This window comes from Acomys minous, assembly GCF_964271855.1.
Source record: "Acomys minous genome assembly, chromosome: 10".
Taxonomy (NCBI): domain Eukaryota; kingdom Metazoa; phylum Chordata; class Mammalia; order Rodentia; family Muridae; genus Acomys; species Acomys minous.
The window spans coordinates 104,447,801-104,475,165 of record NC_140491.1 but is presented as its reverse complement, the minus strand read 5'-3'; the positions used below and the strand labels follow the sequence as shown (position 1 = coordinate 104,475,165).

At 46.7% G+C, this 27,365-nt stretch overlaps 3 protein-coding genes across 3 annotated transcripts; all 3 read left to right on the top strand.

The window, feature by feature from the left end:
- Positions 1 to 2,982: 2,982 nt before the first annotated feature.
- Positions 2,983 to 5,699, top strand: LOC311607331 (PRAME family member 8-like; the record flags this gene model as incomplete). Its single annotated transcript, XM_084798987.1, has 3 exons — positions 2,983 to 3,269; positions 3,721 to 4,329; positions 5,132 to 5,699. 3 exons carry the CDS (start codon positions 2,983 to 2,985, stop codon positions 5,697 to 5,699), a joined length of 1,464 nt encoding a protein of 487 aa, XP_084655113.1.
- Positions 5,700 to 11,212: 5,513 nt separating this feature from the next.
- LOC311607330 (PRAME family member 12-like) lies at positions 11,213 to 13,929 on the top strand (the record flags this gene model as incomplete). The annotated part of the gene is made up of 3 exons (XM_084798986.1): positions 11,213 to 11,499; positions 11,951 to 12,559; positions 13,362 to 13,929. 3 exons carry the CDS (start codon positions 11,213 to 11,215, stop codon positions 13,927 to 13,929), a joined length of 1,464 nt encoding a protein of 487 aa, XP_084655112.1.
- A 5,522-nt stretch (positions 13,930 to 19,451) lies between these two features.
- On the top strand, positions 19,452 to 22,181 carry LOC311606429 (PRAME family member 8-like; the record flags this gene model as incomplete). The annotated part of the gene is made up of 3 exons (XM_084797742.1): positions 19,452 to 19,738; positions 20,193 to 20,798; positions 21,601 to 22,181. The coding sequence occupies 3 exons, from the start codon at positions 19,452 to 19,454 to the stop codon at positions 22,166 to 22,168; spliced, it is 1,461 nt and encodes a 486-aa protein (XP_084653868.1). The 3' UTR covers positions 22,169 to 22,181.
- Between the last annotated feature and the right edge of the window lie 5,184 nt (positions 22,182 to 27,365).

Sequence of the window (27,365 nt, the reverse complement as noted above, 5' to 3'; positions counted from 1 at the left end):
GATTAGAAACATCTCATTTAGGAGACTTAATAACACATCTGGAAGCCCTAGGGGGAAAAAGAAAAAGAAGCAGAAACACCCAAGAGGAGTAGACAAATGGAAGTCATCAAACTCAAGGTTGAAATCATTTATTAGAAACAAAGAAGCCAGGTGTGGTGGCACATGCCTTTAATGCAAGCATTCAGGAGGCAGAAGCAGACAGATCTTGTGAGTTGGAGGCCAACCTGGTCCACAAAACAAGTCCAGGTCAGCCAAGGCTACACAGAGAAAACCTGTCTCAAAATATGGATGGGAGGGAGAGAGAGTGAAAGAGAGGAGAAAAGCAAAAAGAAAGAAAGAAGGAAAAAAAGAAAGAAAGAAAGAAGGGGGAAGTCAAAGAATCGGTGGCTGGAGAGAAAGCTCAGAGGTTAAGAGCAAAGATCTGAGTTCAATTTCCAGCAACCACATGATGGCTTACAGCCACCTGTAATGAGATCTGGTGCCTTCTTGTGCTAGGCAGGCACACATGTGGGCAGACACTGTATAAGTAATAAAACCAAAGAAAACCTTTTTTTAAAAAGTCAAAGAATCAACAAAACCCAGGGCTTGTTAATTTGAGAAAATCAACGAGATCGACAAACTGTTAGCCAAAGTAACTAAAAGGAAGAGGGATGCTATCCAAATCAACCAAATCAGAAATGAGAAGGGAGGCAGGACAACAGACACTGAAGAAACACAAAGAATCATTAGATCTTACTTCCAAAGCCTATATACAATTCCAGATTTTACAATCTACAGGAAATGGACTATTTTCTCGATGAATTACTTTTGCTAAAGTTGAGTCAACATCAGAGAAACAAATTAAATTGTCGTACTTGCCTGAACCTAGGAAGGTCCAAGGCGTGCAACTTAGAATAAAACAGTAGATGATCATAACAGTGTTGAGTTAGAGAGACCTGGATGCTGCATTGGAGTTAGGAAGGCAATATCCCAGCCGGGCATGGGTCAGCAAGTGTTTAAGGCAGAGGCAGGCCGATTTCTGTGAGTTTGAGGCCAACTCAGTCTACAAAGTGGCTGCAGGACACACAGTGCTGTTATACAAGGAAACCCAGTTTCCAAAATCAACAACAACAAAAAACCCACCAAAAGGTAAGGACAACAAAAAAGGATGGCACCATCCTGCCATGTTGTTTCCTTCCCCATGCTGAAGTCCCCAAGCCTAAATCCCATCGAATCAGCTTAAAATCTTCTTCTAGCCACCCAGACACATTGTGTTGAGAACAAAGGTGGTTCTTCTTGTGTTTAGCTAATCAAAGGGATGGAGTGCAGGCCTCCCTGTTGCTTCCCACCTGGTTCCTTGGAGGTTACCTGATTAAGCATTTTGGCAAAATATGTCTACCTTAGAGACAGGCAGGTGTCCTAATCTGGCTCTCTTTGCCAGTTTGTGCCTTTGACTGTTCAGTGATTGTTCAGCTTTCAAATCATCTGTGTCTGGTGCTCAAGGTGTCACTAGGTGGCTAGTTTGAAGCCTTAAGTAGGCATGCCTCAACAAGTCTAGGTCACGCATTGAGATCTGATCTATGGTTTTGTTAATGCCAAGCAAGGACTTTCCTACCTGAGTTACCGACAGAGAAATCCATGCCATAAATGTTAGAGATGCAAAGCATCCTCCTGCCTCAGCCTTCTGAGCTTCTGCTGAAGTAGTAGAGGATGGGATGAAGTTCAGTTCTTTTTTTTTCCTGGCACCAGAAAAATACTGTATCTTTTCAGGAAGAGGTTAACCCCTCCACCCCCAGAGGACTCACACTCTGGACCATGCTGAACACAAATGAATCAGCACAGCCAGGTGAGTTGGCTCACACAGTCCTGAATCCTAGCAGCAGGAAGGCTGAGGCAGGAGGACCCCTGTGAGTTGGAACTGGAAGTTACCCTTAGCTACAGAACAACGGTGTCTCAGAAAACAATCCAAAACCAAGGACATCAAGAGCAAATAGAAGACTAAACAATAAACAGACAAGCAACAAAATGGAAGGATTTGGAGGAAAGAAGTCAATTGACTCATGATTTCCTCCTCTTTTTTATTGTTGTTTGTTTGTTTGTTTGCATTGCCCCAGAAAAAGCCTTGATTCAATTTAGAGACTGGGATAATCCAGGGCGGGATTAGCAGTCTGGGACTCAATTATCTGGTCACATGGCAGCTGGGGTTGGGAGGTGTGGCCTTCCCAGGGGCAGCCTGAGCCTCAGGGTATATAAAGGCTTCAGGGGAGCCACAGGAGCCATTTTGGGACCTGAAGCCTGCAGTTCCAGCCAGAATCTACAGGGATCCAGAGACACTGTGCTCATAGGAGCTCAGAACCTGTAAGTCACTTCCTTATAATAGCTGGGGCCCAATGAAAGAGAGAAATAAGACATTCATTGATTGTGTATGTTTTGTCCTTTTTGTACTATTTATTTATTTTGGTTTCTAAAAGATTTAATTCTAGAAGACTAGAATTAAGTAAATAGTTTTTTATTTAAAATGCAGGGTTTTTGTTCCTTAGACAAAACTTTAAGTGATACAGGATGGAGGAACAAGCCCATTTCATAGATGACCTCAGGTTTCCCCAGTTTGAGAAACAATATGTGTAAGTTGGGTGTGTAAACGACCTGTAGTCTCTTTGTTGCAGATTTGTGACATGGTCTATGTGTGCTTGCCCCCCAAAGATGGTACTCAGCTTTCAGGGTGCTGGGTTCCCTTTCCCAGTGAGGATGGGATTGGGTAGAGCATTGGTTAGGGATGCATGTGTGCCCCTTGGTTGTCCTTGTAGGAGGCACCCAATGCTGTGAGGGAGAAAGTTTGGCTTTGAGACCACCATTGACATCAAGGGCTTAAGGGGACAATTAATCACTAGCTGTGAGCTTGAGTGATCCAGGGAAGGTGAGGAAGTGGTTTAATCCTTTTCCTGACCATCTCTTCTTGCCTGAATGTTTCTCCAGGAGTCTTGTGACTGAAGACCTTGCAGGATGAGTGTGCAGACCCCACCCACACTCCTGAAGCTGGCCAGGCAGGCTCTGCAGAGAGATGAGGCCTTGGCCATCTCCTGTCTGGAGATACTGCCTGTGGAGCTGCTCCCAGCTCTGTTCAAGGAGGCCTTGACTGGCAGACAGCCTCGCCTGGTGAGGGCCATGGTGGCCACCTGGCCTTTTCCCCGACTCCCTGTGGGAGCATGGATGGAGACTCCTGACTTGGAAACCTTCCAGGCTGTGCTAGCAGGAATAGATATGTGGCTGACAAGAAAGAGTCACCCCAGGTAAGCAAGAAGCAAGAAGTGTAGAAAGGAGCCCATGGGAGAGATGGTGGGGTAGGGAGAATGGCTTCTCAATGAGTGGGTGGAAGGCTTCTGGTGATGCTCAGGCAGGCATGCGGGGGCCTTGGCAGCTGTTCTCTGCTTGTTGGAAGGACAGTGGGTTATGGGCTGTAGGTGAGAATAGAGTGGAAGAAGCCTACTGTGGCATCCCACAACCACTCATAACGGGACTAAGGGAAATAGAGAGTGCCTTAGTGGAAGGAAGTAGTGAGGTCTACACATACATCCCTAGGAAAGCATCTGTAGCAGGCATGTGGGCCCACTAGGTACCATGTGTTGGCTGGAAAAGAAGCAGCCCTTGGCATGGGGAAAGCTGAGGTTAGAGCTGTGTGAAAAGGCTGGCTCAGTGTGGGGTCTTGCCTTGTAGCTGACACTTGCCATGATTTACCCACAGGAGGGGAAAGTTTCAGGTTCTAGACCTGAGGAAGGAACGCCATGGATCGTGGAGCATCTGGGCTGCAGCAGAGGATGGTGGCTGCTCAGATGAGCCTGTGGATGAGATGCTGCAAGATAAGAAGGTCCTTCCCAGATATGCCCTGAGGCCAAGGCGGAGATGCTGGCCTCTCCAGGTGGTAGCTGACCTTTGCCTCAGGCCCGGCCTGCAGGAAGAACAAGCATGCTTCTTGCAGTGGGCCCAGCAGAGACAGGGCTCCCTCCAGCTCTGCTGTGAGAAGATGCAGATCTGGGCTCAGCCTGTCCATGTTGTCAGACAGGTCTTGAACCTGTTTCCTCCAGAGTACATTGTAGACTTGGAACTGAACACAGAGTGGGATGTGTCCACGCTGGCACAGTTTGCTCCCTGCTTAGGCCAGATGAGAAATCTTCGCAGATTCTGCCTGGCTCCCATCTCCCAGAACGTCTTCCAGATTGGCCGCAGCACAACTGATGGAGAAGAGAAGTGTGTCCACAAGCTCCTTTCTCAGTTCTCCAGGCTCAAGCGTCTCCAGCATCTCTCCATGACTGGAGTCCACTTTCTCAGAGACCGCATGAGTCAGGCCCTTAGGTAAGTGAGGATGGGGAGATGGGCAGGCTACCAGGGCAGACCTTTCTCTCTGATGGGAAGGATTAGTGGTTCATGATGCCTGCTAGTCCGTGGGAACACACCTGTAGCTCTTTCCATTAGATTCTGGACTTGTTCAGGACTTGTTTCCCTGTCCCCTGAGTCAAGTTCTCCGATGAGCACCCATGAAGGGGAGGACTGAAGTGTGCTGAAGAGTAAGTAGGTCAGGCCTCGTAAGGAAGGGTCTGGATTCCTCTTGGTACCAGCCCAAGCAATCTAAGGGAAAAGGAACAGGAAGGGGAGAGTGCAGTCAGGAGTCCTGGGACTCACCATGCATTGTGGAGTGGAGCTTTGTGCTCAGATCTCTGAGGACAGGCTCGCTCTGCCCTGAGTTTTCTAAGAGCGAAATGATTTAAGCCCAAGGAGAACTGAGTGCATGGCCAGAGTGGACGGTGTGGGTGTTCAGTAAGAGCAGAGTGACTGTGCAGAGGCCAGGATGGAACCCAGAGTCATGGAGGCCACAGGAAATGTCCCTAGATCCGCTCAGGACAAACATGGGTGGGAACTGCTCCTTCCTGGCTGCTTCTTGGGCTTCTGGGCTGAGCTGGGTTTGGGCTCAGGAGATGAACTGTGAGTTTGACCGCAGTGGGTGAGCAGATTCCAACTGGGAGATTCTTAAAGAAGGTCCTTGGTGTGTGTGTGTCCAACTGAGCTAGGGTCACCTGTGCCCTTCGTCCTCTGTGTCCACCCTACTCTACACTCCCCTACACCCATTGCCTCACCTAATCCCCTGGTGTATCCCTAGGTGCCTGAAGATGCCTTTGCAGACCCTGCGCATCACTCACCAACAGATTTCCCGGTCAGACTTGAATTCCTTCTCTTGCTGCCTGAAGCTCTTTCAGCTAAAACATCTGCACATGAGAGGTGTGGTCTTAAGGGCTTTGGATGGGATGGCTCTCCGAGTTCTCCTAGACAACGTGGCAGACACTCTGCAGACCCTGGACTTGAACGGTTGTAAGATGAAGGACTCTCAGCTCACTGTCCTCATCCCTGCCCTCAGCAAGTGCTGCCAGCTGACCCAGCTCAGTCTCTATGGGAATGAATTCTCCAGGCCCATCCTGGGTGACCTGTTGCAGCACACAGCCCACTGGAGCAAGATGAGTGTGGAACAGTACCCTGCCCCCACGGAGTGCTATGGTGCTTTGGGTTCTGTCTTTGTGGAGAGATTTACCCAGCACTGTCCTGAGCTGGTAGAGACACTCAGGGCCCTAAGGCAGCCCAAGTGCATCTCCTTTGCTACAGAGATCTGCCCTAGATCTGGACAGCGCTACTTCTATCAACCGGGATCCAGACTACGTTACTGCTGGGGGTAGGAGGAACACCTGACATCTGGAGTTGAAGAAAAGGAGCGCTTGGGCTGCCTGCATCTCTCATGCCATGTGGCCAGATCCTGTGGCTTTAAACTGTGTTCAGAGTGTTGGAAACCAGATGATGTGTGGTTAGCTGGAATTTGGAGTCTGAAGTGGACCTGGAGGAAACTGGGAGTGTGGGAACAGGGCTGTTTTGGTGTCAGTGAGACAGTTATGCATTGATAAGTGGCTCCTGTACTGCCTGTATCTGCAGTGGCTTTATCCTGCACCTGGAAGCCTGTATGAGCTCCCTCTGGGGTCTTTTTCAGTTCTTACCCTCACAGCCAGGGTCAGGGTCAGGAGGGTAAGATGACTCCCTGAGAAAGCTGGGAGTTAATGAGTGAGGCCCAGGTCCAGATCAAAGTGTCATTTAGAGGTTAAATCTTGTTTTGTGACACTCGTTCCATCCTTGTCCTTTGCCTGCACAGTAGTTACAACCCTCTTGTGTACCTCTTCCATTATATGCACAAAAAGTATCAACTGCTGCAGTCAACATAGACACACCTCAGCTGAAGGAGAATTCTCCTGCTCACAGACAATCAACATCCACACTGTCAGGCCCCAGGGCAGCATGGACCCGTGACTGGTGGCCGAAGGGAAAGATGGTACAGCACAGGGCAAAGAGCACAGTGTTGTCACTGTTGATTCTCCTTTCATTCTTAAACCCTTCTTTCTGGTGTGTTGAAAGTCTCATGGACTCGAGCCTGGCCTTGAACATTTGATCTTTTTGTCTCAGTAAGATCAACACCAAGAACCAGCCTCTGCAACCAGCATGACACATGTCTCCAGGGACATATTCCTTTGGACTCCAAACTCTATGAAGTAGCCGGAGTGTATAGACACGTGTGGAGTACTACACAAGCCCCTGTGCAGCATAAAACTCTTACTCCACAAAAGAATGGTACATTAAGTCTCCCGTTGGACCCTCTGTATCCATTTCTTTTTACAAATATTTTCCAGGCCTAGCCAGTCTATGCCCCCTCTTCTGTGTGGTGTGAAATCAATAAAACGATTTATCATTACACAGTTTTCTTTGGTGCTCTATGTCTTGAACACATAGACATGGACTCTTTGTTTCACTGTTCTTGGTGTTTTCTGAATTCCATAAAGCATCTAAGTTTAAGGGCTCTTCAACAAATTCTCTCTGGACAGTAATGTGAAGGTTCCCAAATCTGGCTAGGTACATAAACTTCTCAGGCGGGATGGGCCTCATGTGGACATCTAGGCCAGCTTAGAGTACCGAGAAAAATATTGTCTTAAATCAAAAGCACAAACTACCCCTAGATAGAGAGAGAGAGAGAGGTAGCTCAGAGGTGAAGAGCTCCTATTGCTATTTCAAAGGACCAAAGTCAGTTTAAGCACTCACATACTGTGGCTCTCAACTGGAACTCAAGGTCCAGGTGACAGGTCCACCTCTTCTGGCCTGTGTGGATCCCTACTTTCATATTCACAAACCCAAACAACACGCATAGATATAAACCTAACTTGAAAAGTTATCAAAGATAAAAGAATTCAATTGTTCCAAGTTTAAACATAAGCTACTCACACCATGTAGTGAGCACACCATGACACACACACCACACAAGTATAAACTTACACAGAGAATTCCAGACAGAGTTTCCTCATGAACATTGATGCAAAAATAGTCAATCAGGGCTTTAGAGATGGCTGTGAGGTTAAGAGCACTGGGTGCCCTTCAAGAAGTTCTGAGTTCCATCCCAGTATCCACATGATGGCTCACAACCATCTCTAATGAGATCTGCTTCCCTCCTCTGGCGGGAAGCTAAATATTTAGCTAGGCAAGCTAAATATTGCATAGATAATAAAAAATATACCATAGATAATAATAAAACCAACCCCAAACCTAAATAAAATCCTAATCATCATTCAATAATCCAAAACAGAAACACTCTGAAAGAGAAACAATCAGATGATCATCTCATCAGATGCAGAAAGAGCCTTTGACAAAATCCAACACTCTTTCATGATAAAAGTCTTGTAGAGATCAGGAATACAAGGCCCATTCTTAAATATAATAATGGCTCTGTACTCTAAGTCAACAGCCAACATCAACTTAAATGGACAGAAACTGAAAGCTCTTTTCCTATAATCAGGGACAACAAAAGTCTGCCCACTCTCTCTATATCACTTCAATGTAGTGCTGGAAGTTCTAGCTAGAGCAGTAAGACAACTAAAGGAGAGCAGGGATTCCAAAGTGGAAAGGAAAAAGTCAAAGTATCCTTATCTAGATGATATGAGACTGTACTCAAGTGACTCCCAAAATACTACCAGACAAGTCTTCCAGCTGATAAACACCTTAGTTTAGGTGGTGGGATAAAATATTTAACTCAAAAGTAAAAAATCAGCAGCCCTCCTAAAAATGAGGATGCCACATACTCAAATTTGTGGGACACACTGAAAGCAGTGCAAAGATGAAAGTTCCTAGCAGTAAGCGCCTTCATAAAGAGATTAGAAACATCTCATATAGGAGACTTAACAACACATCTGGAAGCCCTAGGGGGAAAAAGAAAAAGAAGCAGAAACACCCAAGAGGAGTAGACAAATGGAAGTCCTCAAACTCAAGGTTGAAATCATTAATTAGAAACAAAGAAGCCAGGTGTGGTGGCACATGCCTTTAATGCAAGCATTCGGGAGGCAGAAGCAGGCAGATCTTGTCAGTTGGAGGCCAACCTGGTCTACAACGCAATTCCAGAACAGCAAAGGCTACACAGAGAAAACCTGTCTCAAAACATGGAGGTGGAGGGGGGAGAGAGAGAGAGAGAGAGAGAGAGAGAGAGAGAGAGAGAGAGAGAGAGAGAGAGAGAAAAGAAGAAGAAGAAGAAAAAAAGAAAGAAAGAAGGAGAAAAAAAAGAATTTGGGGCTGGAGAGATGGCTGAGAGATTATGAGCACTGTTTGCCATTCCAAAGGCCCTGAGTTCAATTTCCAGCAACCACATGATGGCTTAAAACCACCTGTAAAGAGACCTGGTGGCTTCTTGTGGTGGGCAGGCACACTTGTGGTCAGAACACTATATAAATATTAAAACAAAACAAAAACTTTTTTTAAAAAGGCAAAGAATCAACAAAACCGAGAACTTGTTAATTTGAGAAAATCAACGAGATAGACAAACTGTTAGCCAAAGTAACAAAAAGGAAGAAAGTCCAAGTCAAATCAGAAATGAAAAAGGAGGCAGGACAACAGACACAGAAGAAACACAAGGAATCATTAGATCTTACTTCCAAAGCCTATACACTTCCATATTACAATCTACAGGAAATGGACGATTATCTCATTGAATTACATTTCCCAAAGTTGAATCAACATCAGAGAAATAAAACAAATAGTACTACTTGTCTGAACCCAGGAAGGTCCAAGGCGTGCAACTTAGAATAAAACAGTCGATGACCAATGAGTGTTGAGTTAGAGAGACCTGGATGCTGCTTTGGAGTTAGGAAGGCAATATCCAAGCCGGGCATGATGCAGCCAGTGTTTAAGGCAGAGGCAGGCTGATTTCTGTGAGTTTGAGGCCAACTCAGTCTACAAAGTGGCTGCAGGACACACAGTGCTGTTATACAAGGAAACCCAGTCTCCAAAATCAACAACAACAAAACCCCCACCAAAAGGTAAGGACAACAAAAAAGGATGTTTCCTGCCATGTTGTTTCCTTCCCAAAGCTCAAGAAGTCCCCAAAGCTAAATCCCATCGAATCAGCTTAAAATCTTCCTCTAGACACCCAGACACATTGTGTTGAGAACAAAGGTGGTTCTTCTTGTGTTTAGCTAATCAAAGGGATGGAGTGCAGGCCTCCCTGTTGCTTCCCACCTGGTTCCTTGGAGGTTACCTGATTAAGCATTTTGGCAAAATATGTCTACCTTAGAGACAGGCAGGTGTCCTAATCTGGCTCTCTTTGCCAGTTTGTGCCTTTGACTGTTCAGTGATTGTTCAGCTTTCAAATCATCTGTGTCTGGTGCTCAAGGTGTCACTAGGTGGCTAGTTTGAAGCCTTAAGTAGGCATGCCTCAACAAGTCTAGGTCACGCATTGAGATCTGATCTATGGTTTTGTTAATGCCAAGCAAGGACTTTCCTACCTGAGTTACCGACAGAGAAATCCATGCCATAAATGTTAGAGATGCAAAGCATCCTCCTGCCTCAGCCTTCTGAGCTTCTGCTGAAGTAGTAGAGGATGGGATGAAGTTCAGTTCTTTTTTTTTCCTGGCACCAGAAAAATACTGTATCTTTTCAGGAAGAGGTTAACCCCTCCACCCCCAGAGGACTCACACTCTGGACCATGCTGAACACAAATGAATCAGCACAGCCAGGTGAGTTGGCTCACACAGTCCTGAATCCTAGCAGCAGGAAGGCTGAGGCAGGAGGACCCCTGTGAGTTGGAACTGGAAGTTACCCTTAGCTACAGAACAACGGTGTCTCAGAAAACAATCCAAAACCAAGGACATCAAGAGCAAATAGAAGACTAAACAATAAACAGACAAGCAACAAAATGGAAGGATTTGGAGGAAAGAAGTCAATTGACTCATGATTTCCTCCTCTTTTTTATTGTTGTTTGTTTGTTTGTTTGCATTGCCCCAGAAAAAGCCTTGATTCAATTTAGAGACTGGGATAATCCAGGGCGGGATTAGCAGTCTGGGACTCAATTATCTGGTCACATGGCAGCTGGGGTTGGGAGGTGTGGCCTTCCCAGGGGCAGCCTGAGCCTCAGGGTATATAAAGGCTTCAGGGGAGCCACAGGAGCCATTTTGGGACCTGAAGCCTGCAGTTCCAGCCAGAATCTACAGGGATCCAGAGACACTGTGCTCATAGGAGCTCAGAACCTGTAAGTCACTTCCTTATAATAGCTGGGGCCCAATGAAAGAGAGAAATAAGACATTCATTGATTGTGTATGTTTTGTCCTTTTTGTACTATTTATTTATTTTGGTTTCTAAAAGATTTAATTCTAGAAGACTAGAATTAAGTAAATAGTTTTTTATTTAAAATGCAGGGTTTTTGTTCCTTAGACAAAACTTTAAGTGATACAGGATGGAGGAACAAGCCCATTTCATAGATGACCTCAGGTTTCCCCAGTTTGAGAAACAATATGTGTAAGTTGGGTGTGTAAACGACCTGTAGTCTCTTTGTTGCAGATTTGTGACATGGTCTATGTGTGCTTGCCCCCCAAAGATGGTACTCAGCTTTCAGGGTGCTGGGTTCCCTTTCCCAGTGAGGATGGGATTGGGTAGAGCATTGGTTAGGGATGCATGTGTGCCCCTTGGTTGTCCTTGTAGGAGGCACCCAATGCTGTGAGGGAGAAAGTTTGGCTTTGAGACCACCATTGACATCAAGGGCTTAAGGGGACAATTAATCACTAGCTGTGAGCTTGAGTGATCCAGGGAAGGTGAGGAAGTGGTTTAATCCTTTTCCTGACCATCTCTTCTTGCCTGAATGTTTCTCCAGGAGTCTTGTGACTGAAGACCTTGCAGGATGAGTGTGCAGACCCCACCCACACTCCTGAAGCTGGCCAGGCAGGCTCTGCAGAGAGATGAGGCCTTGGCCATCTCCTGTCTGGAGATACTGCCTGTGGAGCTGCTCCCAGCTCTGTTCAAGGAGGCCTTGACTGGCAGACAGCCTCGCCTGGTGAGGGCCATGGTGGCCACCTGGCCTTTTCCCCGACTCCCTGTGGGAGCATGGATGGAGACTCCTGACTTGGAAACCTTCCAGGCTGTGCTAGCAGGAATAGATATGTGGCTGACAAGAAAGAGTCACCCCAGGTAAGCAAGAAGCAAGAAGTGTAGAAAGGAGCCCATGGGAGAGATGGTGGGGTAGGGAGAATGGCTTCTCAATGAGTGGGTGGAAGGCTTCTGGTGATGCTCAGGCAGGCATGCGGGGGCCTTGGCAGCTGTTCTCTGCTTGTTGGAAGGACAGTGGGTTATGGGCTGTAGGTGAGAATAGAGTGGAAGAAGCCTACTGTGGCATCCCACAACCACTCATAACGGGACTAAGGGAAATAGAGAGTGCCTTAGTGGAAGGAAGTAGTGAGGTCTACACATACATCCCTAGGAAAGCATCTGTAGCAGGCATGTGGGCCCACTAGGTACCATGTGTTGGCTGGAAAAGAAGCAGCCCTTGGCATGGGGAAAGCTGAGGTTAGAGCTGTGTGAAAAGGCTGGCTCAGTGTGGGGTCTTGCCTTGTAGCTGACACTTGCCATGATTTACCCACAGGAGGGGAAAGTTTCAGGTTCTAGACCTGAGGAAGGAACGCCATGGATCGTGGAGCATCTGGGCTGCAGCAGAGGATGGTGGCTGCTCAGATGAGCCTGTGGATGAGATGCTGCAAGATAAGAAGGTCCTTCCCAGATATGCCCTGAGGCCAAGGCGGAGATGCTGGCCTCTCCAGGTGGTAGCTGACCTTTGCCTCAGGCCCGGCCTGCAGGAAGAACAAGCATGCTTCTTGCAGTGGGCCCAGCAGAGACAGGGCTCCCTCCAGCTCTGCTGTGAGAAGATGCAGATCTGGGCTCAGCCTGTCCATGTTGTCAGACAGGTCTTGAACCTGTTTCCTCCAGAGTACATTGTAGACTTGGAACTGAACACAGAGTGGGATGTGTCCATGCTGGCACAGTTTGCTCCCTGCTTAGGCCAGATGAGAAATCTTCGCAGATTCTGCCTGGCTCCCATCTCCCAGAACGTCTTCCAGATTGGCCGCAGCACAACTGATGGAGAAGAGAAGTGTGTCCACAAGCTCCTTTCTCAGTTCTCCAGGCTCAAGCGTCTCCAGCATCTCTCCATGACTGGAGTCCACTTTCTCAGAGACCGCATGAGTCAGGCCCTTAGGTAAGTGAGGATGGGGAGATGGGCAGGCTACCAGGGCAGACCTTTCTCTCTGATGGGAAGGATTAGTGGTTCATGATGCCTGCTAGTCCGTGGGAACACACCTGTAGCTCTTTCCATTAGATTCTGGACTTGTTCAGGACTTGTTTCCCTGTCCCCTGAGTCAAGTTCTCCAATGAGCACCCATGAAGGGGAGGACTGAAGTGTGCTGAAGAGTAAGTAGGTCAGGCCTCGTAAGGAAGGGTCTGGATTCCTATTGGTACCAGCCCAAGCAATCTAAGGGAAAAGGAACAGGAAGGGGAGAGTGCAGTCAGGAGTCCTGGGACTCACCATGCATTGTGGAGTGGAGCTTTGTGCTCAGATCTCTGAGGACAGGCTCGCTCTGCCCTGAGTTTTCTAAGAGCGAAATGATTTAAGCCCAAGGAGAACTGAGTGCATGGCCAGAGTGGACAGTGTGGGTGTTCAGTAAGAGCAGAGTGACTGTGCAGAGGCCAGGATGGAACCCAGAGTCATGGAGGCCACAGGAAATGTCCCTAGATCCGCTCAGGACAAACATGGGTGGGAACTGCTCCTTCCTGGCTGCTTCTTGGGCTTCTGGGCTGAGCTGGGTTTGGGCTCAGGAGATGAACTGTGAGTTTGACCGCAGTGGGTGAGCAGATTCCAACTGGGAGATTCTTAAAGAAGGTCCTTGGTGTGTGTGTGTCCAACTGAGCTAGGGTCACCTGTGCCCTTCGTCCTCTGTGTCCACCCTACTCTACACTCCCCTACACCCATTGCCTCACCTAATCCCCTGGTGTATCCCTAGGTGCCTGAAGATGCCTTTGCAGACCCTGCGCATCACTCACCAACAGATTTCCCGGTCAGACTTGAATTCCTTCTCTTGCTGCCTGAAGCTCTTTCAGCTAAAACATCTGCACATGAGAGGTGTGGTCTTAAGGGCTTTGGATGGGATGGCTCTCCGAGTTCTCCTAGACAACGTGGCAGACACTCTGCAGACCCTGGACTTGAACGGTTGTAAGATGAAGGACTCTCAGCTCACTGTCCTCATCCCTGCCCTCAGCAAGTGCTGCCAGCTGACCCAGCTCAGTCTCTATGGGAATGAATTCTCCAGGCCCATCCTGGGTGACCTGTTGCAGCACACAGCCCACTGGAGCAAGATGAGTGTGGAACAGTACCCTGCCCCCACGGAGTGCTATGGTGCTTTGGGTTCTGTCTTTGTGGAGAGATTTACCCAGCACTGTCCTGAGCTGGTAGAGACACTCAGGGCCCTAAGGCAGCCCAAGTGCATCTCCTTTGCTACAGAGATCTGCCCTAGATCTGGACAGCGCTACTTCTATCAACCAGGATCCAGACTACGTTACTGCTGGGGGTAGGAGGAACACCTGACATCTGGAGTTGAAGAAAAGGAGCGCTTGGGCTGCCTGCATCTCTCATGCCATGTGGCCAGATCCTGTGGCTTTAAACTGTGTTCAGATTGTTGGAAACCAGATGATGTGTGGTTAGCTGGAATTTGGAGTCTGAAGTGGACCTGGAGGAAACTGGGAGTGTGGGAACAGGGCTGTTTTGGTGTCAGTGAGACAGTTATGCATTGATAAGTGGCTCCTGTACTGCCTGTATCTGCAGTGGCTTTATCCTGCACCTGGAAGCCTGTATGAGCTCCCTCTGGGGTCTTTTTCAGTTCTTACCCTCACAGCCAGGGTCAGGGTCAGGAGGGTAAGATGACTCCCTGAGAAAGCTGGGAGTTAATGAGTGAGGCCCAGGTCCAGATCAAAGTGTCATTTAGAGGTTAAATCTTGTTTTGTGACACTCGTTCCATCCTTGTCCTTTGCCTGCACAGTAGTTACAACCCTCTTGTGTACCTCTTCCATTATATGCACAAAAAGTATCAACTGCTGCAGTCAACATAGACACACCTCAGCTGAAGGAGAATTCTCCTGCTCACAGACAATCAACATCCACACTGTCAGGCCCCAGGGCAGCATGGACCCGTGACTGGTGGCCGAAGGGAAAGATGGTACAGCACAGGGCAAAGAGCACAGTGTTGTCACTGTTGATTCTCCTTTCATTCTTAAACCCTTCTTTCTGGTGTGTTGAAAGTCTCATGGACTCGAGCCTGGCCTTGAACATTTGATCTTTTTGTCTCAGTAAGATCAACACCAAGAACCAGCCTCTGCAACCAGCATGACACATGTCTCCAGGGACATATTCCTTTGGACTCCAAACTCTATGAAGTAGCCGGAGTGTATAGACACGTGTGGAGTACTACACAAGCCCCTGTGCAGCATAAAACTCTTACTCCACAAAAGAATGGTACATTAAGTCTCCCGTTGGACCCTCTGTATCCATTTCTTTTTACAAATATTTTCCAGGCCTAGCCAGTCTATGCCCCCTCTTCTGTGTGGTGTGAAATCAATAAAACGATTTATCATTACACAGTTTTCTTTGGTGCTCTATGTCTTGAACACATAGACATGGACTCTTTGTTTCACTGTTCTTGGTGTTTTCTGAATTCCATAAAGCATCTAAGTTTAAGGGCTCTTCAACAAATTCTCTCTGGACAGTAATGTGAAGGTTCCCAAATCTGGCTAGGTACATAAACTTCTCAGGCGGGATGGGCCTCATGTGGACATCTAGGCCAGCTTAGAGTACCGAGAAAAATATTGTCTTAAATCAAAAGCACAAACTACCCCTAGATAGAGAGAGAGAGAGAGGTAGCTCAGAGGTGAAGAGCTCCTATTGCTATTTCAAAGGACCAAAGTCAGTTTAAGCACTCACATACTGTGGCTCTCAACTGGAACTCAAGGTCCAGGTGACAGGTCCACCTCTTCTGGCCTGTGTGGATCCCTACTTTCATATTCACAAACCCAAACAACACGCATAGATATAAACCTAACTTGAAAAGTTATCAAAGATAAAAGAATTCAATTGTTCCAAGTTTAAACATAAGCTACTCACACCATGTAGTGAGCACACCATGACACACACACCACACAAGTATAAACTTACACAGAGAATTCCAGACAGAGTTTCCTCATGAACATTGATGCAAAAATAGTCAATCAGGGCTTTAGAGATGGCTGTGAGGTTAAGAGCACTGGGTGCCCTTCAAGAAGTTCTGAGTTCCATCCCAGTATCCACATGATGGCTCACAACCATCTCTAATGAGATCTGCTTCCCTCCTCTGGCGGGAAGCTAAATATTTAGCTAGGCAAGCTAAATATTGCATAGATAATAAAAAATATACCATAGATAATAATAAAACCAACCCCAAACCTAAATAAAATCCTAATCATCATTCAATAATCCAAAACAGAAACACTCTGAAAGAGAAACAATCAGATGATCATCTCATCAGATGCAGAAAGAGCCTTTGACAAAATCCAACACTCTTTCATGATAAAAGTCTTGTAGAGATCAGGAATACAAGGCCCATTCTTAAATATAATAATGGCTCTGTACTCTAAGTCAACAGCCAACATCAACTTAAATGGACAGAAACTGAAAGCTCTTTTCCTATAATCAGGGACAACAAAAGTCTGCCCACTCTCTCTATATCACTTCAATGTAGTGCTGGAAGTTCTAGCTAGAGCAGTAAGACAACTAAAGGAGAGCAGGGATTCCAAAGTGGAAAGGAAAAAGTCAAAGTATCCTTATCTAGATGATATGAGACTGTACTCAAGTGACTCCCAAAATACTACCAGACAAGTCTTCCAGCTGATAAACACCTTAGTTTAGGTGGTGGGATAAAATATTTAACTCAAAAGTAAAAAATCAGCAGCCCTCCTAAAAATGAGGATGCCACATACTCAAATTTGTGGGACACACTGAAAGCAGTGCAAAGATGAAAGTTCCTAGCAGTAAGCGCCTTCATAAAGAGATTAGAAACATCTCATATAGGAGACTTAACAACACATCTGGAAGCCCTAGGGGGAAAAAGAAAAAGAAGCAGAAACACCCAAGAGGAGTAGACAAATGGAAGTCCTCAAACTCAAGGTTGAAATCATTAATTAGAAACAAAGAAGCCAGGTGTGGTGGCACATGCCTTTAATGCAAGCATTCGGGAGGCAGAAGCAGGCAGATCTTGTCAGTTGGAGGCCAACCTGGTCTACAACGCAATTCCAGAACAGCAAAGGCTACACAGAGAAAACCTGTCTCAAAACATGGAGGTGGAGGGGGGAGAGAGAGAGAGAGAGAGAGAGAGAGAGAGAGAGAGAGAGAGAGAGAGAGAGAGAGAGAGAGAGAAAAGAAGAAGAAGAAGAAAAAAAGAAAGAAAGAAGGAGAAAAAAAAGAATTTGGGGCTGGAGAGATGGCTGAGAGATTATGAGCACTGTTTGCCATTCCAAAGGCCCTGAGTTCAATTTCCAGCAACCACATGATGGCTTAAAACCACCTGTAAAGAGACCTGGTGGCTTCTTGTGGTGGGCAGGCACACTTGTGGTCAGAACACTATATAAATATTAAAACAAAACAAAAACTTTTTTTAAAAAGGCAAAGAATCAACAAAACCCAGAACTTGTTAATTTGAGAAAATCAACGAGATAGACAAACTGTTAGCCAAAGTAACAAAAAGGAAGAAAGTCCAAGTCAAATCAGAAATGAAAAGGGAGGCAGGACAACAGACACAGAAGAAACACAAGGAATCATTAGATCTTACTTCCAAAGCCTATACACTTCCATATTACAATCTACAGGAAATGGACGATTATCTCATTGAATTACATTTCCCAAAGTTGAATCAACATCAGAGAAATAAAACAAATAGTACTACTTGTCTGAACCCAGGAAGGTCCAAGGCGTGCAACTTAGAATAAAACAGTCGATGACCAATGAGTGTTGAGTTAGAGAGACCTGGATGCTGCTTTGGAGTTAGGAAGGCAATATCCAAGCCGGGCATGATGCAGCCAGTGTTTAAGGCAGAGGCAGGCTGATTTCTGTGAGTTTGAGGCCAACTCAGTCTACAAAGTGGCTGCAGGACACACAGTGCTGTTATACAAGGAAACCCAGTCTCCAAAATCAACAACAACAAAACCCCCACCAAAAGGTAAGGACAACAAAAAAGGATGGCACCATCCTGCCATGTTGTTTCCTTCCCCAAGCTGGAGAAGTCCCCAAAGCTAAATCCCATCGAATCAGCTTAAAATCTTCCTCTAGACACCCAGACACATTGTGTTGAGAACAAAGGTGGTTCTTCTTGTGTTTAGCTAATCAAAGGGATGGAGTTCCGACCTCCTTGTTGCTTCCCACCTGGTTCCTTGGATGTTACCTGATTAAGCATTTTGGCAAAATATGTCTACCTTAGAGACAGGCAGGTGTCCTAATCTGGCTCTCTATGCCAGCTTATGCCTTTGACTGTTCAGTGATTGTTCAGCTTTCAAATCACCTGTGTCTGGTGCTCAAGGTGTCACTAGGTGGCTAGTTTGAAGCCTTAAGTAGGCATGCCTCAACAAGTCTAGATCACGCATTGAGATCTGATCTATGGTTTTGTGAATGCTAAGCAAGGACTTTCCTACCTGAGTTACCGACAGAGAAATCCATGCCATAAATGTTAGAGATGCAAAGCATCCTCCTGCCTCAGCCTTCTGAGCCTCTGCTGAAGTAGTAGAGGATGGGATGAAGTTCAGTTCTTTTTTTTCCCTGGCACCAGAAAAATACTGTATCTTTTCAGGAAGAGGTTAACCTCTCGACCCCCAGAGGACTCACACTCTGGACCATGCTGAACACAAATGAATCAGCACAGCCAGGTGAGTTGGCTCACACAGTCCTGAATCCTAGCAGCAGGAAGGCTGAGGCAGGAGGACCCCTGTGAGTTGGAACTGGAAGTTACCTTTAGCTACAGAACAACGGTGTCTCAGAAAACAATCCAAAACCAAGGACATCAAGAGCAAATAGAAGACTAAACAGTAAACAGACAAGCAAGAAAATGGAAGGATTTGGAGGAAAGAAGTCAATTGACTCATGATTTTCATCCTCTTTTTTATTGTTGTTTGTTTGTTTGTTTGCATTGCCCCAGAAAGCCTTGATTCAATTTAGAGACTGGGATAATCCAGGGTGGGATTAGCAGTCTGGGACTCAATTATCTGGTCACATGGCAGCTGGGGTTGGGAGGTGTGGCCTTCCCAGGGGCAGCCTGAGCCTCAGGGTATATAAAGGCTTCAGGGGAGCCACAGGAGCCATTTTGGGACCTGAAGCCTGCAGTTCCAGCCTGAATCTACAGGGATCCAGAGACACTGTGCTCATAGGAGCTCAGAACCTGTAAGTCACTTCCTTATAATAGCTGGGGCCCAATGAAAGAGAGAAATAAGACATTCATTGATTGTGTATGTTTTGTTCTTTTTGTACTATTTATTTATTTTGGTTTCTAAAAGATTTAATTCTAGAAGACTAGAATTAAGTAAATAGTTTTTATTTAAAATGCAGGGTTTTTGTTCCTTAGACAAAACGTTAAGTGATACAGAATGGAGGAACAAGCCCATTTCATAGATGACCTCAGGTTTCCCCAGTTTGAGAAACAATATGTGTAAGTTGGGTGTGTAAACGTCCTGTAGTCTCTTTGTTGCAGATTTGTGACATGGTCTATGTGTGCTTGCCCCCCAAAGATGGTACTCAGCTTTCAGGGTGCTGGGTCCCCTTTCCCAGTGAGGATGGGATTGGGTAGAGCATTGGTTAGGGATGCAGTGTGCCCCTTTGTTGTCCTTGTAGGAGGCACCCAATGCTGTGAGGGAGAAAGTTTGGCTTTGAGACCACCATTGACATCAAGGGTTTAAGAAGACAATTAATCACTAGCTGTGAGCGTGAGTGATCCAGGGAAGGTGAGGAAGTAGTTTAATCCTTTTCCTGACCATCTCTTCTTGCCTGAATGTTTCCCCAGGAGTCTTGTGACTGAAGACCTTGCAGGATGAGTGTGCAGACCCCACCCACACTCCTGAAGCTGGCCAGGCAGGCTCTGCAGAGAGATGAGGCCTTGGCCATCTCCTGTCTGGAGATACTGCCTGTGGAGCTGCTCCCAGCTCTGTTCAAGGAGGCCTTGACTGGCAGACAGCCTCGCCTGGTGAGGGCCATGGTGGCCACCTGGCCTTTTCCCCGACTCCCTGTGGGAGCATGGATGGAGACTCCTGACTTGGAAACCTTCCAGGCTGTGCTAGCAGGAATAGATATGTGGCTGACAAGAAAGAGTCACCCCAGGTAAGCAAGAAGCAAGAAGTGTAGAAAGAAGCCCATGGGAGAGATGGTGGGGTAGGGAGAATGGCTTCTCAATGAGTGGGTGGGAGGCTTCTGGTGATGCTCAGGCAGGCATGCGGGGGCCTTGGCAGCTGTTCTCTGCTTGTTGGAAGGACAGTGGGTTATGGGCTGGAGCTGAGAATAGAGGGGAAGAAGCCTACTGTGGCATCCCACAACCACTCATAACGGGACTAAGGGAAATAGAGAGTGCCTTAGTGGAAGGAAGTAGTGAGGTCTACACATGCATCCCTAGGAAAGTATCCGTAGCAGGCATGTGGACCCACTAGTTACCCTGTGTTGGCTGGAAAAGAAGCAGCCCTTGGCATGGGGAAAGCTGAGGTTAGAGCTGTGTGAAAAGGCTGGCTCAGTGTGGGGTCTTGCCTTGTAGCTGACACTTGCCATGATTTACCCACAGGAGGGGAAAGCTCCAGGTTCTAGACCTGAGGAAGGAACGCCATGGATCGTGGAGCATCTGGGCTGCAGCAGAGGATGGTGGCTGCTCAGATGAGCCTGTGGATGAGATGCTGCAAGATAAGAAGGTCCTTCCCAGATATGCCCTGAGGCCAAGGCGGAGATGCTGGCCTCTCCAGGTGGTAGCTGACCTTTGCCTCAGGCCCGGCCTGCAGGAAGAACAAGCATGCTTCTTGCAGTGGGCCCAGCAGCGACAGGGCTCCCTCCAGCTCTGCTGTGAGAAGATGCAGATCTGGGCTCAGCCTGTCCATGTTGTCAGACAGGTCTTGAACCTGTTTCCTCCAGAGTACATTGTAGACTTGGAACTGAACACAGAGTGGGATGTGTCCATGCTGGCACAGTTTGCTCCCTGCTTAGGCCAGATGAGAAATCTTCGCAGATTCTGCCTGGCTCCCATCTCCCAGAACGTCTTCCAGATTGGCCGCAGCACAACTGACGGAGAAGAGAAGTGTGTCCACAAGCTCCTTTCTCAGTTCTCCAGGCTCAAGCGTCTCCAGCATCTCTCCATGACTGGAGTCCACTTTCTCAGAGACCGCATGAGTCAGGCCCTTAGGTAAGTGAGGATGGGGAGATGGGCAGGCTACCAGGGCAGACCTTTCTCTCTGATGGGAAGGATTAGTGGTTCATGATGCCTGCTAGTCCGTGGGAACACACCTGTAGCTCTTTCCATTAGATTCTGGACTTGTTCAGGACTTGTTTCCCTGTCCCCTGAGTCAAGTTCTCCAATGAGCACCCATGAAGGGGAGGACTGAAGTGTGCTGAAGAGTAAGTAGGTCAGGCCTCGTAAGGAAGGGTCTGGATTCCTCTTGGTACCAGCCCCAGCAATCTAAGGGAAAAGGAACAGGAAGGGGAGAGTGCAGTCAGGAGTCCTGGGACTCACTGCACAGTGTGGAGTGGAGCTTTGTGGTCAGATTTCTGAGCACAGGCTCGCTGTGCCCTGAGTTTTCTATGAGTGAAATGATTTAAGTCCAATGAGAACTGAGTTCATGGCCAGTGTGGACAGTGTGGGTGTTCAGTAAGAGCAGAGTGAGTGTGCAGAGGCCAGGATGGCACCCAGAGTCATGGAGGCCACAGGAAATGTCCCTAGATCCGCTCAGGACATTCATGGGTTGGAAATGCTCCTTCCTGGCTGCTTCCTGGGCTTCTGGGCTGAGCTGTGTTTGGGCTCAGGAGATGAACTGTGAGTTTGACCGCAGTGGGTGAGCAGATTCCAACTGGGAGATTCTTAAAGAAGGTCCTTGGTGTGTGTGTGTCCAACTGAGCTAGGGTCACCTGTGCCCTTCGTCCTCTGTGTCTACCCTACTCTACACTCCCCTACACCCATTGCCTCACCTAATCCCCTGGTGTATCCCTAGGTGCCTGAAGATGCCTTTGCAGACCCTGCGCATCACTCACCAACAGATTTCCCGGTCAGACTTGAATTCCTTCTCTTGCTGCCTGAAGCTCTTTCAGCTAAAACATCTGCACATGAGAGGTGTGGTCTTAAGGGCTTTGGATGGGATGGCTCTCCGAGTTCTCCTAGACAACGTGGCAGACACTCTGCAGACCCTGGACTTGAACGGTTGTAAGATGAAGGACTCTCAGCTCACTGTCCTCATCCCTGCCCTCAGCAAGTGCTGCCAGCTGACCCAGCTCAGTCTCTATGGGAATGAATTCTCCAGGCCCATCCTGGGTGACCTGTTGCAGCACACAGCCCACTGGAGCAAGATGAGTGTGGAACAGTACCCTGCCCCCACGGAGTGCTATGGTGCTTTGGGTTTTGTCTTTGTGGAGAGATTTACCCAGCACTGTCCTGAGCTGGTAGACACACTCAGGGCCATAAGGCAGCCCAAGTGCATCTCCTTTGCTACAGAGATCTGCCCTAGATCTGGACAGCGCTACCTCTATCAACCGGGATCCAGACTACGTTACTGCTGGGGGTAGGAGGAACACCTGACATCTGGAGTTGAAGAAAAGGAACGCTTGGGCTGCCTGCATCTCTCATGCCATGTGGCCAGATCCTGTGGCTTCTAACTGTGTTCAGAGTGTTGGAAACCAGATGATGTGTGGTTAGCTGGAATTTGGAGTCTGAAGTGGACCTGGAGGAAACTGGGAGTGTGGGAACAGGGCTGTTTTGGTGTCAGTGAGACAGTTATGCATTGATAAGTGGCTTCTGTCCTGCCTGGATCTGCAGTGGCTTTATCCTGCACCTGCAAGCCTGTATGAGCTCCCTCTGGGGTCTTTTTCAGTTCTTACCCTCACAGCCAGGGTCAGGGTCAGGAGGGTCAGATGACTCCCTGAGAAAGCCTGGGAGCTAATGAGTGAGGCCCAGGTCCAGATCAAAGTGTCATTTAGAGGTTAAATCTTGTTTTGTGACACTCGTTCCATCCTTGTTCTTTGCCTGCACAGTAGTTACAACCCTCTTGTGTACCTCTTCCATTATATGCACAAAAAGTATCAACTGCTGCAGTCAACATAGACACACCTCAGCTGAAGGAGAATTCTCCTGCTCACAGACAATCAACATCCACACTGTCAGGCCCCAGGGCAGCATGGACCCCTGACTGGTGGCCGAAGGGAAAGATGGTACAGCACAGGGCAAAGAGCACAGTGTTGTCACTGTTGATTCTCCTTTCATTCTTAAACCCTTCTTTCTGGTGTGTTGAAAGTCTCATGGACTCTAGCCTGGCCTTGAACATTTGATCTTTTTGTCTCAGTAAGATCAACACCAAGAACCAGCCTGTGCAACCAGCATGATACATGTCTCCAGGGACATATTCATTTGGACTCCAAGTTCCATGAAGTAGCCGGAGAGTACAGAAATATGTGGAGTAATACACAAGCCCCTGTGCAGCATCAAACTCTTACTCTACAAAATAATTGTCTGTTAAGTCTCTCATTGGACCTTCTGTATCCATTTCTTTTTAAAAATATTTCCCAGGCATAGCCATTTCATGCCACCCATTCTGTGTAATAAGATATCAATAAAACTATTTATCATTGCACAGTTTTCTTTGGTGCTCTATGTCTAGAACACATAGACATGGGTTCTTTGTCTCACTGTTCTTGGTGTTGTCTGAATTCCATAAAGTATCTAAGTTTAAGGACTTTTCAACAAATTCTCTCTGGATACATGTCAAAAGGAAAGACTCTTGATAATAATGTGAAGGTTCCAAAATGTGATAGGTGCATAAAGTTCCCCAGCATGGTCAGCCCATGTGGACATCTAGGCCAACCTAGAGTACAGAGCAAAGCATTGTCTTAAATCAAAAGGACAACCCAACTCCTAGATTGAGAGAGATGGCTCAGAGGAGAAGAGCTCCTGTTGCTATTTCAAAGGACCAAAGTCAGTTTTCAGCACTCACATCCTGTGGCTCTCAACTGGAACTTCAGGTCCAGGTGACAGGTCCACCTCTTCTGGCCTGTGTGGATCCCTCTCTTCATAGTCACACCCAAACAACACACAGAGATATAAACCTAACTTGAAAAGTTATCAAAACAAAACAAAAAATGCCTCAATCGTTCCAAATTGGAAACATAAGAAACGATGCATTATTCAGTCCATGAAGTAAAGACACCATAATATATAAGGCACACAAAGATAAGCAAATACAGAGAATTCCAGACAGAGTTCTCTCATGAACATTGATGCAAAAATAGGCAATCAGGGCTTTAGACATGGCCGTGAGGTTAAGAGCACTGGCTGCCCTTCAAGAAGTTCTGAGTTCAATCCCAGTATCCATATGATGCCTCACAACCATCTCTAATGAGATCTGCTTCCCTCCTCTGGTGGGCAGGCACATATGCAAGCCAAACATTGCATACATAATAAAAAGTACACCATAGTCAATAAAAAAAACCCAACTCCAGAACCTAAATATAATCCTCAAAATCCTCATCATCCATCAATGTAATCCAAAACAGAAACACTCTGAAAGAAAAACAATCAGATGATCATCTCATCAGATACAGAAAGAGCCTTTGACAAAATCCAACACTCTTTCATGATAAAAGTCTTGTAGAGATCAGGAATACAAGGCCCATTCCTAAATATAATAATGGCTCTGTACACTAAGTCAACAGCCTACATCAACTTAAATGGACAGAAACTGAAAGCTCTTTTCCTATAATCAGGGACAAAAAAAGTCTGCCCACTCTCTCTATATCACTTCAGTTTAGTGCTGGAAGTTCTAGCTAGAGCAGTAAGACAACTAAAGGAGAGCAGGGATTCCAAAGTGGAAAGGAAGAAGTCAAAGTATCCTTATCTAGATGATATGAGACTGTACTCAAGTGACTCCCAAAATACTACCAGACAAGTCTTCCAGCTGATAAACACCTTAGTTTAGGTGGTGGGATAAAATAATTAAATCAAAATTAAAAAATTAGCTGCTCTCCTAAAAATGAGGATGCTACATACCCAAATTTGTGGGACACACTGAAAGCAGTGCAAAGATGAAAGTTCACAGCAGTAAGCACCTTCATAAAGAGATTAGAAACATCTCATATAGGAGACTTAACAACACATCTGGAAGCCCTAGGGGGAAAAAGAAAAAGAAGCAGAAACACCCAAGAGGAGTAGACAAATGGAAGTCCTCAAACTCAAGGTTGAAATCATTAATTAGAAACAAAGAAGCCAGGTGTGGTGGCACATTGCCTTTAATGCAAGCATTCAGGAGGCAGAAGCAGGCAGATCTTGTGAGTTGGAGGCCAACCTGGTCTACAAAACAAGTCCAGAACAGCCAAGGCTACACAGAGAAAACCTGTCTTAAAACATGGGGGTGGAGGAGAGAGAGAGAGAGAGAGAGAGAGAGAGAGAGAGAGAGAGAGAGAGACAGAGAGAGACAGAGAGAGACAGAGAGAGACAGAGAGACAGAGAAAGACAGAAGTGAGAGAGAGAGAGACAGAGAGACAGAGAGAGACAGAGAGAGAGAGAGAGAGACAGAGAGAGAGAGAGAGACAGAGACAGAGAGAGAGAGAGAGAGAGAGAGAGAGAGAGAGAGAGAGAGAGATAGAGAGAGAGAGAGAAGAAAAAGAGAAAGAAAGAAGAAAAAAAGAATTTGGGGCTGGAGAGATGCCTGAGAGATTATGAGCACTGTCTTCCATTCCAAAGGTCCTGAGTTCAATTTCCAGCAACCACATGATGGCTTACAACCACCTGTAAAGAGATCTGGTGCCTTCTTGTGGTGGGCAGGCACACTTGTGGTCAGAACACTGTATAATATTAAAACAAAACAAAAACTTAAAAAAAAAAAGGCAAAAAATCAACAAAACCCAGGGCTTGTTAATTTGAGAAAATCAACGAGATAGACAAACTGTTAGCCAAAGTAACAAAAAGGAAGAAAGTCCAAATCAAACAAATCAGAAATGAAAAGGGAGGCAGGACAACAGACACAGATGAAACACAAGGTATCATTAGATCTTACGTCCAAAGCCTATACACTTCCATATTACAATCTACAGGAAATGGACGATTATCTCATTGAATTACATTTCCCAAAGCTGAATCAACATCAGAGAAATAAAACAAATAGTCCTACTTGCCTGAACCTAGGAAGGTCCAAGGCGTGCAACTTAGAATAACACAGTAGATGACCAATGAGTGTTGAGTTAGAGAGACCTGGATGCTGCATTGGAGTTAGGAAGGCAATATCCCAGCCGGGCATGATGCAGCAAGTGTTTAAGGCAGAGGCAGGCTGATTTCTGTGAGTTTGAGGCCAACTCAGTCTACAGAGTGGCTGCAGGACACACAGTGCTGTTATACAAGGAAACCCAGTCTCCAAAATCAACAACAACAAAACCCCCACCAAAAGGTAAGGACAACAAAAAAGGATGGCACCATCCTGCCATGTTGTTTCCTTCCCAAAGCTGAAGAAGTCCCCAAAACTAAATCCCATCGAATCAGCTTAAAATCTTCCTCTAGACACCCAGACACATTGTGTTGAGAACAAAGGTGGTTCTTCTTGTGTTTAGCTAATCAAAGGAATGGAGTGCAGACCTCCCTGTTGCTTCCCACCTGGTTCCTTGGATGTTACCTGATTAAGCATTTTGGCAAAATATGTCTACCTTAGAGACAGCCAAGTGTCCTAATCTGGCTCTCTATGCCAGCTTATGCCTTTGACTGTTCAGTGATTGTTCAGCTTTCAAATCACCTGTGTCTGGTGCTCAAGGTGTCACTAGGTGGCTAGTTTGAAGCCTTAAGTAGGCACGCCTCAACAAGTCTAGATCACGCCTTGAGATCTGATCTATGGTTTTGTGAATGCCAAGCAAGGACTTTCCTACCTGAGTTACCGACAGAGAAATCCATGCCATAAATGTTAGAGATGTGCCGGGCGTGGTGGCGCACGCCTTTAATCCCAGCACTCGGGAGGTAGAGGTAGGCGGATCGCTGTGAGTTCGAGGCCAGCCTGGTCTACAAAGTGAGTCCAGAGCAGCCAAGGCTACCCAGAGAGACCCTGTCTCAAAAAAAAAAAAAAATGTTAGAGATGCAAAGCATCCTCCTGCCTCAGCCTTCTGAGCCTCTGCTGAAGTAGTAGAGGATGGGATGAAGTTCAGTTCTTTATTTTCCCTGGCACCAGAAAAATACTGTATCTTTTCAGGAAGAGGTTAACCCCTCGACCCCCAGAGGACTCACACTCTGGACCATGCTGAACACAAATGAATCAGCACAGCCAGGTGAGTTGGCTCACACAGTCCTGAATCCTAGCAGCAGGAAGGCTGAGGCAGGAGGACCCCTGTGAGTTGGAACTGGAAGTTACCCTTAGCTATAGAACCACGGTGTCTCAGACCACCAAAACCAACAATCCAAAACCAAGGACATCAAGAGCAAATAGAAGACTAAACAGTAAACAGACAAGCAACAAAATGGAAGGATTTGGAGGAAAGAAGTCAATTGACTCATGATTTTCATCCTCTTTTTTATTGTTGTTTGTTTGTTTGTTTGCATTGCCCCAGAAAGCCTTGATTCAATTTAGAGACTGGGATAATCCAGGGTGGGATTAGCAGTCTGGGACTCAATTATCTGGTCACATGGCAGCTGGGGTTGGGAGGTGTGGCCTTCCCAGGGGCAGCCTGAGCCTCAGGGTATATAAAGGCTTCAGGGGAGCCACAGGAGCCATTTTGGGACCTGAAGCCTGCAGTTCCA